At 52.7% G+C, this 13,355-nt stretch overlaps 1 protein-coding gene across 1 annotated transcript in view; it reads left to right on the forward strand.

Annotated features, from left to right (window-relative positions):
* The first annotated feature begins 965 nt into the window (after positions 1 to 965).
* Sptbn5 (spectrin beta, non-erythrocytic 5) overlaps positions 966 to 13,355 on the forward strand; it is a 44,558-nt gene continuing 32,168 nt past the window's right edge. The window contains 11 exon segments of the mRNA XM_035446466.1: positions 966 to 3,041; positions 3,205 to 3,372; positions 5,982 to 6,098; positions 7,960 to 8,117; positions 8,569 to 8,797; positions 9,582 to 10,213; positions 11,398 to 11,536; positions 11,651 to 11,883; positions 12,137 to 12,290; positions 12,402 to 12,602; positions 12,703 to 12,960. Of these exon segments, the coding sequence (XP_035302357.1) occupies positions 2,931 to 3,041; positions 3,205 to 3,372; positions 5,982 to 6,098; positions 7,960 to 8,117; positions 8,569 to 8,797; positions 9,582 to 10,213; positions 11,398 to 11,536; positions 11,651 to 11,883; positions 12,137 to 12,290; positions 12,402 to 12,602; positions 12,703 to 12,960 (2,400 nt within the window). The 5' untranslated portion in view covers positions 966 to 2,930.

The following is a 13,355-nucleotide window of genomic DNA, read 5'->3' on the forward strand; positions in this document are numbered from 1 at the left end:
TCCAGAGAGGTGTGCCTCTTCTCCTTGCCATCTGTGACCCCAGTCCCTCCTGCACCCTGCTGAGGCTCAAACCTCACCTGAGAGAGATCGAAAGTGAAGGCTGAAGGGACTGTGGGCATGGGTACTGCTGGGTTGTGGGGTGGAGCAACGCTGAGCACACTCCTAGATGCAGAACTCTGTCACAAGCCACAAGTGTGCACCATCTGTGGGGACACAGGGCTTTTCCCACTGTCACCCATGTGCCCTTGTGATGATGCCAACATGGACTGTCATTCACGGCATAGTCCTTTTTCATTCTCACCCCAAACCTTGAGGTTTGGGTGTAGTAGAGCCCTCCCCTTGTTCCAGAATGGGTCCTATTTAGCCTAAGTCAATTAAAGTATTTCATCCCCCCAGGTCAGAGACACCAGTTCAAAACAGTTTTCCCAATTCAATTCTGAAGAACCACCACCCCAGCATTTAGGAAGGTGTTCCTTATTCCCTCTTCTCTGGAACTGTAATGTAAAGCAGGGGCCTTATTGGTACAACGCTATAAATGGCATTGAGAGGAGGGGACTAGGGGAGGAGGCTGGGCTGGCAGAAAAGAGGCATTGAGCAAGGAAACCTAGATCTGCAGTGACATCATTTGGGATTAGCATCCTGAAGTCCTATTCCTGCTAGGTTGTTTTCAATTATGGGCCAATACACTCCATCTATATAACTCAATCCAGCTCAAATAGAAAATACAGTCACAGCCGGACATTGGTGGTGCACGCCTTTAATCCCAGCACTCGGGAGGCAGAGGCAGGCGGATCTCTGAGGCAGGTGAGTTCCAAGTCAGTGTGGTCTACAGAGCAAGTTCCAGGACAACCTCCAAAGCAATACAGAGAAACCCTGTCTCAAAAAAGAAAGAAGGAAAGAGAGAGGGGGGAGGAAAGGAAAGGGAAAAGAAAGGAAAGGAAAGGAAAGGAAAGGAAAGGAAAGGAAAGGAAAGGAAAGGAAAGGAAAGGAATAAAGAAACTGCAGTCACTTGGCAAAGATTCCAAACAGCATTGACCTTTTACCAAGGGCTTACTCATTCACAGCCAAAGAGGAGCTGGTCCTTGCACAGTATCAGTAGCTCTAGACAGGGAGGTGTGGGGAGGAGAGCAGTCCTCTAGTCCTAATCCAACAACTTCTTTTTGTAAGATTTATTTTTATTTTATGTGTACAAGGCTTGCCTGTGTGTATGTGTACTGCATGGGTACCTGGTGCCTGCAGATGCCAGAAGAGAACACCAGATGCTCTGGAACTGGAGTTGCAGGTGGCTGTCAGTCACATGTGCTGGAAACTGAACCCAGGTCCTCTGCAAGGGCAGCCAGTGCCCTTAACCGCTGAACCATCCCTCAAGCCCCACATCCAACAACTAAACCGTCACCTCTGCTTAACCCTATCAGCAGAGCGCCATACAGCTCAGACCTCAGACCTCACATCACACAAATCTGGAGGGGCCGAGGGCTTTTCTGAAAGCTTTCCCTTACAGATGAGACTGGGCACCTTCAGCATGGAATGGCTGAAGGTGAGGCTTCCCCTACCAAACAGGAACTGGACCTGAAAGACCGACATCTCCTCCAGAATCTTCCATGGAGCTGACCATGGTCTGGGGCTCCAGGCAGGCCATGCAGAGGGCCGTGAGATCCCGCCTGTGCTGCAGTCAGAGGAAGAGTGAGCTCCTGCCCTGGGGGTTACACACAACTAACTAAACTTGGGCCATAGTCTCTGAAATGTCAGTGAATGTCCTTGGAGGCTCTGGGAGTGGGTACAGGGAGGTGTTCCTGTGTCAAAGGCTTGTGAAAAGAGAGAGCAGGGCCTCTGGCAGGCAGCATTTGGAAGGGGATTGTTGCTTACAGAGGAGCTGCTTTGCTGGGAACCCTCTCCTGTCACGATGCATCTGTCACTGACTGCCTTCTCAGTGCTTGGCTGAGCTGAGCTTGTGGCCCAGATCTGGCCAGAGCCTGGGAAACTGGAGCACAGGACGTTATGGTTCCCTGTGTCTGTTCTCAGGCTAGGGAGGGGCTGTCAGTCAGTTTGCTCCTTCCATCATGCTAGGATGGGGTGTGGAAGAGGACGTGAGTCCACAGCTTTCAGCCAGAAGCCCTGGCCCTTGATGTCTCATTCAGACTTCAGCATCCTGCAGTGTTCTCACCATAGCCAGCAAAACTGCCAGCAGGGGAAGCAGCCAGGGGATGGGGTATAGAATGAAGGAGGAGACCCCCTAGCAATGAGCCTAGAGCATTCTTGAGCCACCCCCTCCTGTCTGGGCTCCACCCTGTGGCAGGTGGGAGGACAATGCTGCCTGTGTGTCATTACCCCTGACAGGCTGGCAAAGGGGAGGGCCACACTGTTGTTCCAGCTCCAGACTGACCTTTCTAGTTGCCTCTCTCCCTCACTCCCCGGGCCCTGCTATCTTGTATCTCCATCTGACAGTGAGGCTTCCTAGCAAGGACCCAGACATCAACTGCCAAGGTGAGCAGCCCCTGTCTTCTTCCCTCTGCCTGCCAAAATTAAGCCAAAGAACGGGGACCAACGGCTGTGGTGGTTAAGACTAGCAGCAGGGGTTCAGAGAAGAATCTGGGAAGTTGGGGTATGGGGTTGCCGGGTCATTCAAGTGCAGGCTACCAGTCAGGCTTCTTAACCTGCTTAGGCTCCAACCCATAATTCCTATCCTTCGTGGGGACAAGTGGCAGGACAGGCCTCCGGCTTCTGGCAGGAGGTTCATCAGTGCCCACAGTGCTCCCCAGCCTCCATGCTCCCCATATCCAGACACAGGGAAATGTCCAGTTGCCATTCACTCTCAGAGAGCTATGGGTTCATAGGCTAGTTGCCCTTCAACCTTCCGGTTCCTCAGCAGCAGTGTCCCTGAGGAGGAGACCCAGGCCCGCAGCTCAGCCCTGCTGAGTCCAAGCTTGGCCATGGACTCTGAGTATGAGATTGGCCATGTCCGCAAGCTCCAGGCTCAGCATGCACAGATGCAAGAGAAGACCTTCACCAACTGGATCAACAACATCTTCCGACTGGGCCGGGTGAGTACGGCCCATGTGCCTCCAGTTCTGGCCAGCGGCCTGGGGTCTGCTCTGGGATCGATCCCCTGCCTCTAGCTGTTCTGGCTTGCCCCTTGGAGGCTTTAAAATGGGGTGGGCAGGAGATGCTGGGCTGACCCCACCTCTGTCCCAATCCACTCATCAGGTGGGTATCAGGATCCAGGACCTGTACACAGAGCTTGCTGACGGTGTCCACCTGCTGCGGCTGTTGGAGCTTATCTCTGGGGAGGCCCTGCCAGCACCCAGCCCAGGCCACCTGCGTGTGCACTTCCTGGAGAACAACAGCCACGCACTGGCCTTCCTCAGGGCCAAGGTTTGTTCTGGGAAGGGGATTTCGGGGTAGATAGCTGAGTAAGCAGCAACCAGAGGTCATCATCTGAGGGCTAGGCCTCAGGCAGAGCTGGAGATCTGGGCTGAATACCAGAGGTGCAGCCGAGGTACAAGAGCTGGGAGTAAAGCCCTCCTTGCACAGTGCACTTGACCTAGAGAGCCACCAGCTGGCCACAGCAGGAACAATCTATGTCCCTGTGAGGACTGAAAACATGCCGGTCTAATAAGGGAGGATTGCAGGATTCTTCGATGAAAAAAATCTGACTGCCCTTAACCTTCTCCTTTCTTAAACCTGACATGTAGATCCAGAATGATTTACCAGGCAGGATCCATGGTCAGCCAAGTAGCAGAGTCCAGGTGTGTTTGTCCCCACAAGAGGCTGGCATAGAGAAGAGCTTCAGGAGGGCACCAGAGTCACCTGGAAAGGGTCAAATCAAAGAGATGGTCATTAAAAAGAGGCAAGAGTTCCCACGGCAGAGGGGCCCTCATGGCCAGTGCCACTGGGCTGTGCAAGGTCCTTTTATATTGGTGAGCTGGCTCCTGGCCTTGGGTACTGAAGATGTGAGGTAGTTGGCCCAGAAGTTGTAAAGCAGTAGAGCTGGCCCAAGCTGGGTTGAGGCTAAGTGTGCATGACTCCTACATCCTGATGGAAGTGACATGCAACACTCTGGAGCCTGGAAACAAGGGGGACAAAAGCCACTGGAGGGAGAGCAACTGCCAGCACCCAGAGGACCAGAAAGCCAGCCCTGTTCAGATCCAGGGACAATGGCCCTGTGAGCCAGTTATCCCCCTGCAGGAATCCAGGATGGATGTGAGCACTGCGGCTCTTCTTGAGCCTATTGTTGTTTTTGACAGGTCACACTGCAGCCTAGGCTACTAAAACTCCTGTATCATATGCTGGCCTTAAATCTTGACCCTCCTACCTCCACGTCCCAAATGCTGGGATTACAGGAATATACCTCCATACCCAGCTTCTTTATGAGTTTTGTTATACAACAGGCCACTGACACTTGCGGCGGTGATATCCTCACTCTCTGGACATCCAAGGCGACTGTACTCAAGACTGGACAAGGGAGTTGCCCCAAGCAAAACCACAGCTTTGATTTCCCCCTAGAGTCAGTTGTTGAGCAATTCCTGGGCTGGGTGTGGACCTTCACATCATTAATACCAGCACAAAAGAAGCTGAGGCAGGAGGATTTCAAGTTGAGGTTACCCTGGGTAACATAGAATACTAATACTGGATGTGTGTTATCTCAACACACATATGCATATATAAACACACACCACCACCACCACCACCACCACCATCACACTAAAGTCTGAATATTTCCTCCCACCACGATCAAGTTCATTGATCAGCTGATATTGCTAAAGCCAGAGTTGAGGGAATTGACTCTGGAGAGCTGGAAGGAACAGATGTGCACTCCTTTAGCCAGGTATCATACCTCCAAGCTAAGGTGAATACAGAGGAATGAGTGGGCCAGGGAGAGAGGGAAGTGTTAGGTGCATTCCTGAGTGTACCCACAATGCCTAGTGAAATTCCATAATGGCTAATGACCAGCTCACAGCTGTTCTGGTCTTACAGGACGTCTCTCCTTTCTTTGTTCATTCAGCTCATCGTTACTACCTGGTATGCGTTACTACCTGGTATTACTAGGACTGAGGATGTATTGGGGAGCAGAACCCACATCCCCACTACAGAATTACATTGGGTGTTTGTTTGTGTAGCAAAAGATGGAAGCAGATGTGTAGTATGTTGAGGTGGAAGGGAAACATGGTTTCAACTGCAAATAAGATGGTCAGAGTAGGCCGTGTTGGCAAAGCAACGCCAAACTAGAGGCCTCTAGTTTGGGAGGGAAGATAGGGAAATAATCAAGTGGACATCTGACGGGGTAGTATTTTCAGACAGCTGAGACAGCCAGCCTGTTCAAGGACACTAAGGCCCATGTTAGAATCAGGCACTGGGGATGCCACAAGCAGAGCCGGAGTGCTGATCTCAGAGTTCTTCCGCCTTGGTGCTGTGTTATTTGGTAGAGAACATGGAGCCAGAGGGTACCACGCATATTCTGTGAGATCCTGCTGTATCTGTCCCAAATTAACCAGTCCTCTCCCCTAAGGGACAAGATCTGTTTGCTCAAATGCAGATTCCTGGGCCTCGGCTCTAGAGGATCTGGCTAGGTGGAGTTGGGGAGTTCTAATAGTTAGATTGGAGAGGAAATACTGACTGAAGACTAACATTTAGGGGTGATCCAGGGACCCAGCCACCCCCTTGAGATGCAATGGCATTGGGAGAAGGCAGACTCTGGCTGTTGTCCATTTAGCTCATTGAGAACTCTCATTTGTAGCCCCACATATCAGGGTCCATTACCCAGGCTCGTTTACCTGCTTAGAGACCACCCAGGGAGATTTGGACCAATGTCCCAACTATTGAAAAAGCCATCCTTTTGCTGGCATTGTCCATTGCCTGCTCTCCCTGGAGGACCTCTGGCTGGAGGAGGCTGGATTCCAGGACCCTCCCATCTCAGCCTCCTGGACTCCAGGTTTCTCGGGAACACAGGCTTCATGGTTTAGCCCAGTCAACCATGCCCACAGGTGCCCATACCCTTCATTGGGCCGGAAAACATTGTGGATGGAGACCAGTCACTCATCCTGGGACTCCTCTGGGTCATCATTCTCCGTTTCCAGATCTCCCAAATCTCCTTGGACAAGGTATGTCTCCCTCTCCAATACCTCATGGCCTCGCCCAGCCATGGCTTCACCTCAGGCCTCTGGGGACAGAGCAGTTCCACCCAGGCTAATGATCCCACAGCTGACCCCTGGTGTTCGTTAAATGAACATTCACTCTTCATCCAGGAGCAGTTGTCAGGTCTAAAACAAGACCTAGAGTCAGGGCTTCAGACTGACAGGAGACAAGTCACTCACTGGGGAGGGGCAGAGTGGCTGGCCACATCCCACTTCCATTCCTGGTCTGTTGTTTGGCCCTGAATCCTTGCCACCTTCACTACACCATAATGTGCCTGCAGAGGAAATTAGATACATAAAGGGACTCTAGCTCAGAGGCTTATGAAGTCCCCAGGATCTTGAAGACCACTGAGACAGTATTTTCGTGGTCTCCATCTTTTCCTATCCCTCCTTTCCCCCTCTACCTGGGTCAGAAAATACAAGCAGAATGTCCATTTATCTATCAAGTTTCTGTTTTATGATTTCCAAAGCACCACCCCCAACTCCACGCCGGTGGGTTGGGCAAGACAAGCTGGAGAGTGAGACACTAATTAAAAAGTCACGGACCCCTCAAAACTCACCATCTAAAGGCCCATGAATTGGCTCAGTGGGCAAAGGCCCTTGCTGCTAAGCCTGATAACCCAAGTTCAGTTCCCAGAGCCCTCTGCAGCCACCTCAGGCCTTCTCCCCGATTAGCTGGGACCCAGACAGTGTCCTAGCTTCTCTTACACACCTCACTGGCACCACCAGAGGAAATTAAATATATAAAGAGACTCCACCTCAGTGGTGTGTGAAAGTGTATAAATACCAACGGTAACTGCCACAGAGTAGAGAGATAAGAGGTCAAAAGGCCTTGTCCCTGGCCTATGGAAAGCCTGGATGACCGGAGTGAGGTGAGACCCACTTTGTATTTAGTTCAGTTAGCTCGTGGTTGGCCCATCAGAAGGGTTGTTGGTTAGTGAAAAGAGCAGACATGTTACTCTTCAGGAATTAGTTTTATTAGGAAGGGCCTTGAGATAGGAAAGCATGAGAAAGAAATATACCAAATACAGTACTAAATATAGTACATCACACTAAAAATACCATGATAGAGCATTAATGGGAAATAAGCAACTTTCTTTTAAAAACCTGAGGTGTTAGACCATAGGCCTTTTCCTTAAACCTGATCGTGTAGTCTGAATCAGGCCACACCTCCCTCTGCTCCCTCTGGGACAGAGTTATGAAATAATCAAGGCTGTGACTTGACAGCTCTCAATGTATGATGTGTGGCTCCTTATGTTGCTGGTCACATATGCTATACTTAACTAAGTCACATGTTGCCAGTCTTCCCTCCATCCCTAAAAGGTTATATTTAAAAAAAAAAAAAAATCAGACTTTTCCTTTGTCCTGTGAATCTGTCCGAGATCCCTCGGGAAGCCTGTTGGGTATTTGGTCCAGAGATGAAAGCTCTATCTTCAGAGGCTCCTCTGGCCTTCCCCAGCATCCTTTCATAGAAAGTCTCAGTGTGTCCCTGCCATTGTCCCCACCTTCCTATAGCTCCCTATAGCTCTCATTTTTACTCTTTTGGGGGGTTGATTTTGTTTGTTTTGAGACAGGGTTTATCTGTAGTTTTGTAGCCTGTCCTGGAGCTAGCTTTATAGACCAGGCTAGCCTCAAACTCATAGAGATCCTTCTGTCTCTGCCTCCCGAGAGCTGGGATTAAAGGTGTGTGCCACCAACGCCCGGCCTCCCATTTTCACTCTTAATAAAGCCCCTATGCAGGCTTCAAAGCCTTTCCCTTGTTACAGCCTACAGGCTCTCATGCCTTCCACCCACCCCACACATTGACCACACTGCCCTGTTCTGCCAGGAGGAGTTCGGGGCCAGTGCAGCTTTGCTGTCTGCTAAGGAAGCCCTGCTGGCCTGGTGCCAGCGGAAGACAGCGAGCTACACCAATGTGACCATCACCGACTTCTCTCACAGCTGGAGCGATGGGCTTGGCTTTAATGCCCTCCTCCATGCTCACAGGTGCCTAAAAGCCTCCACTCACTGAGCCCAGAGCCCCAGGGCTGGAATGTTTCCTGCTCTTCCACACAACCTCTGCACTCAGGGGCCTGGAAAGAGAAGGACAAAGGGGGCCATAAATGGAGAGTACCTGGTCTGATCCCTGCTCTAGGCCTGCCCCTCTTCCGTCCCTTAGGGGCCAGCTTTGCCTTTGACCCATGCCTTCTCTGCTTCCTGTGCTTTGTCTCCTTCCTGTCCTCTCTCTAGCTAGTGTCTGCCCTTTGGGGGTCACCCCACTACATCCTGTGTCCTAGCCCCTCTGCCACATTAACCCTCCCTCCTATCAAGCCCTGCCTATGCTCCAGTGTGAGGCTCACAGAACTATCAGAAGAAAACGTTACCACAATAAGCAGTGATGGCTAATGTAAACCAAAGCAGGCCACTCTTCTGAGGAAACTTCCTGCTCTCTGCCCAGGCCAGACCTGCTGGACTATGCCTCACTGAATCTGGATCACCCTGTGCACAACCTCTCCTCTGCCTTCCGAGTGGCTGAGCAAGAGCTAGGCATTGCCCAGCTGCTGGACCCTGAGGACGTGGCAGGCCTGCATCCAGATGAGCGCTCCATCATGACCTATGTGTCCTTGTACTACCACTATTTCTCCCGCCTGCACCAGGGGCAGACAGCCCAGAGGAGGCTGGCTAAGGTTGGTGATAAAGGGGACAGGTCTGCCTGACTGTCCCTGTGCCTTACTGGCTCCATGGCCTTGGCCAAATTGCCTCACTTCTCTGTGCTCCATGTGTGACATACAGGTGACAACTCCTGCATGATGGAAGGCTGTTTAGTGTCCAAGGGAGTGTTAGTAACTACCTAGCATGGTGCCTGGCATACATGAGAAGCCAGGGGAGCAGTGACCCTTTCTGGCCTTCTGCCTCCACTGCCCTCAAAAACTGTTAAGCTTGTAATGGGATTAAAGGGCTTAGAGAGCCAAATCTTCAAGGACAGGCCTCGAAGAGGCTCTGTTGAGCAGGCACTACACTGCGTCCATGCTTTTGGGGGGCTCTCTCACACTATGGATGCGATGGCAGAGTCTGAGACCTGGAAGGGCTGTCCTCAGGGTTAGTGTCCTAATGTTGGTGTGGGGTCAAGAACTGGGAGCTCATTTAAGGGGGGAGGCACAGGGAAGGAGGGGCAAGAAGGCTGAGGGAGCTCAACCTACAAATAAAGCTGAAGGGGTAAAATTAGATGGAAGAAGGCAAGACGTGATCTTGGCCCAGTTGTGGAGAGAGTACTGTAGACTCGTGGGTCTGAGTGTACAATGTCCCTGCCACCCTGTGGGGTGCGAGGGGGGTATTCTTGTGCATCCTCAGATGAGAGAAGGAGCTCCAGCCACCTGGACAGCTCTGCCTGGCATTTAGCCCCCAGTGATAGGGCTTTTATCCTGAGGCCCACCCCGGGTGCAGCCTGACCAGAGCTCTGCCCTCCACCAGATCCTGCTGCAACTCCAGGAGACAGAGGAACTGCAAGCTCAATACGAGCAGCTGGTGGCTGACCTGCTCTACTGGATTGGAGAGAAGCAGATGCAGCTAGAGGCTCGGGACTTCCCGGACTCACTGCCTGCCATGCGCCAGCTACTGGCAGCCTTTGCCTCCTTCCATGCCCAGGAAAAGCCACCTCGGCTGCAGCAGCGAGGAGCCATAGAGGCCCTGCTCTTCCAGCTGCAGACAACACTCCGAGCCCAAAACCGAAGGCCATTCCTACCTCGAGAGGGCCTGGGCCCTGCAGAACTGGCTCAGCGCTGGGCAGACCTAGAGAGGGCAGAGGCCTCCCGGAGCCAGGCCATGCAGCACAGGCTGCTACAGCTAGAGCGACTGGACACCCTGGCCTGCCGCTTCCAGTGCAAGGCAGCCCTCCGGGAAAGCTTTTTAAATGAGTCAGCGAAGATGCTAGACCAGGCCAGAGACTCCCTCACCAACCCATCCACAGGGGAGGCAGCCACTCAGAGGCTGCACATGTTGGAAGCTAGCATCCTGCCCCAGGAAGGGCGCTTCCAGGCCTTGGGAGAGATTGCAGACATCCTGCAGCAGGAACAGTATCACGGCTGGGTAGATGTGGCCCGCAGGTGAGCTCCAAGCAAGTAAACCCATCCTCACAGCAAGCCAAAGACTCCCCACAATGCACAGAAGAGTGGGGTGGTCTGTGGCCTCAGGGTTCCTGCTAATGAGATAATCTCATGAATGCACAAATTCACACCAGGTGTAATTTACCCACTCTGGTAAAGCACTGGTCTTTCTGGTTAGCCTCTCATTAGTCAGCACACTCACCAAACGGCATTTATTCAATGTCCACACTGTATCCCTGCACACCATTATCAAACACTTAGCAGTGCTGTGGGCAGGCAAAAATCTCTCCCCTCCTGAAGCTTAAAGCATTCTCAAGGAAAACAACAAAGAAAATAAATCAATAAGTATGTGAAAGCAGTTTAAAAAATAAGGGCTGGGGCCAGGCAGTGGTGGCACACACTTTTAATCCTAGCACTCGGGAGGCAGAGGCAGGTGGATCTCTACGAGTTGCAGGGACAGAATGCTCTACAGAGCAGGTTCTAGGCCAGCCAGAGCTACCTAGTGAGACCCTGTCTCAAAAACAAACAAACAAAAATTAGGATCTGGAGTCTACCTCAGTGGTAGCATATGTATAGCATATGCAAGATATGCAAGGCCCTTGGTTCAGGGAGAGAGAGAGAGACAGAGAGAGAGAGAGAGAGAGAGAGAGAGAGAGAGAGAGAGAGAGAGCGAGCAAACATGGGACTATAAGAGGTCAGTGTAGAATCCTGGGTGGGAAGCAGTGCGGTGACGAAAGTGACAGCATTCTGAATATGACTTTATTTTGCTTTTGAGGCAGGGTCTCAAACAGACAGAACTCACTATATAGACCAGGCTGGCTTCAAAACTGGCAATTCAGCATCTCCTTTGTCCAGGGATTACAAGTGTGATAGCCCAGACCAGGGATATATTTTGACGATAGTACCAAGCAGGATTTGCAAACAGATCTGGGGTTAAGAACTGAGCTGTTATAGTTTTAGTCTGTGTATCTGGAAAGATAGTTTTCATCCATGGAGATGGACTAGACACCAAAGAGGTGAGGATCTGGGCATCTGAACTCTCCAGGCTCCTTCTGACTGTGAACATACTCTCCCATGCCAAGCCTTTGACATCTATACCCTACCCTGGCTCCAGAGGCGTCACTGTTCCAGGACAGCCGAACTCCCTTGCTCCAGCCTGCTGGAGCTCACCTCCTGTTATCTAGGCAGAAGGAGATCGCTGGGCGCTGGCGGAAGCTCCTGCAGTGTCTACAGGAGCAGAGGAAGCAGCTGGCAGACACACAGGCTGTGCTGAGCCTACTGCAGGAGGTGGAGGCTACCACCGACCAGCTTGGGGAGCTGCAGGTGGGCAGATCAGCTGAACTCTGGGAGGTCCTCCTGCCTCCCCTCCCCCCCACACCTGCTGGTGCTCACAGGTACCCAGCACCTGGAAATGCAATGAGACTCCTCTCTGGCCAGGTGCTGGCCAGCTCCACAGCCTGTGGGCAACAGCTGGCCGAAGTAGTGTTGCTGCTGCAGAAGCATGACCTACTGGAGGCCCAGGTCTCAGCCCACAGGACCCAAGTGAACTGCCTTGCCCACCACACAGCGCAACTGAATTCTTCCCAGGGCACCCATGTGCAGATGCTGCAGGCTAAAGCCCTGGCACTGGTTGAGCTTCACCACAGCCTCGTGTCTCTTGTCAGAGCCAGGTAAGAGCCCGCCCCAACTCCTCACCCGTCTGTAGCGCTTTCCTGAAACTTTAATTATCTCTTGCCCAAGCCGAAATCCTGGTCTGGCAACCTCCGCTATACTGCTCCTGAGCCCCCAAGACTTCAGGGCTTACTTGTTAAGCCATTCTGGGGAAATCCTACCTAAGGTGCATGCATGTCTGATGCAAATGGGCCAACCCCTTTCTGTGCTCTGCTCTTCCCCAAACCCTTCCTTGGCTTTTCTGTCCCTCAGACGCACCCGGCTAGAGCAGACCCTGCAGCTGGCACAGTTCCTGCACAGCTGTGAGGAGGAGGAGGCCTGGTTAAGGGAGCACAGACAGCTAATGGAGAAGGCAGCCCTGGGCCGGGACCTCTCTCAGATCTCTACGGCTCTGCGGAAACACAAGGTGGCTGTCCACTCCCTCGCTCTGACTCTGACATCCTGACATCCTGACATCCTTGCCTGTCAGACTTGGAACTGTCACTCTCTCCCTCTCTTCACCCCCTAACCGTGCTAGGCTCTGGAAACCGAACTCCATCGCCACCAGTCTGTGTGTGCAGATCTCATGCAGAGGGGACGCAACCTCAGTGTCAGAGGGCCCCCAACACAGCCAGATCCTCTGGAAAGGGCTGAAGCGGTGCAGGGAACCTGGCAGCTGCTCTGGACTGAAGCCTCAAGGAGGCGCGCCCGGCTGCAAAGTGCACTGTTGGTTGAGCAGGTAGAACGTGCAGGGCGCGGGGCGCGCAGGGCGGGGCGGGCGGGGCGGGCGGGGCGCCGGGGCACCTGCTAGCTGTCAATCCTTTCCCACCTCCACACAGTACTTTTCTGACTCCGCCGAGGCAGCTTCTTGGCTTCTCCTACGGCAGAAGCAACTAGAAAACGCATCCTGCGGGAAGGACCAGGCAGAGGCCGAGGCCCTGCTGCAGCGCCACCTGGTCCTGGAGCAAGGCATGCGCGCCTTCGGAGAGGAGCTGCGCGAGCTAGAGGACCAGGGGCGGGCTGTGGCAGCTCTGGTGTCACTCAAGGTACGCTCCTGAACCTGGAAAGGATTCAGACTCCTGTCTCCTACACTAAATGTGAGGCACACGCTGCTCCTTCAGTGAGGGTCTTTGTGGTCCTCCCAGAGCTGGTTGTGCATTCCCACCCCCCACCCCCACCCGTCTCCCATCCCCAGTCTCAGGTCATTTGGAATTCTGTCTGTGCACACCAGTCAAGGGTATCAAGTTCTCCCAAATAGCTTTATTTTCACGACCCTGAAGACCCTTTTAGTTCTCTGATTTGACAACCTTAAAGATGCCCCACATTCGTCTCCCCTTGTCTGCCCAGCTGGGTCCCATACACTCTCTAAGCTGTGTTTAGGCCTGCAGATTGCTTCACCTAACCTAGCGATAAAATTGGTAGATGAATGGAGGAGAGACCTTGACCCCCGCCTGCACACAGTGAATCTCACTCCCAGACCTTACTGGCCCAC

The sequence above is a fragment of the Cricetulus griseus genome, chromosome 6, assembly GCF_003668045.3.
Source record: "Cricetulus griseus strain 17A/GY chromosome 6, alternate assembly CriGri-PICRH-1.0, whole genome shotgun sequence".
Taxonomy (NCBI): Eukaryota; Metazoa; Chordata; class Mammalia; order Rodentia; family Cricetidae; genus Cricetulus; species Cricetulus griseus.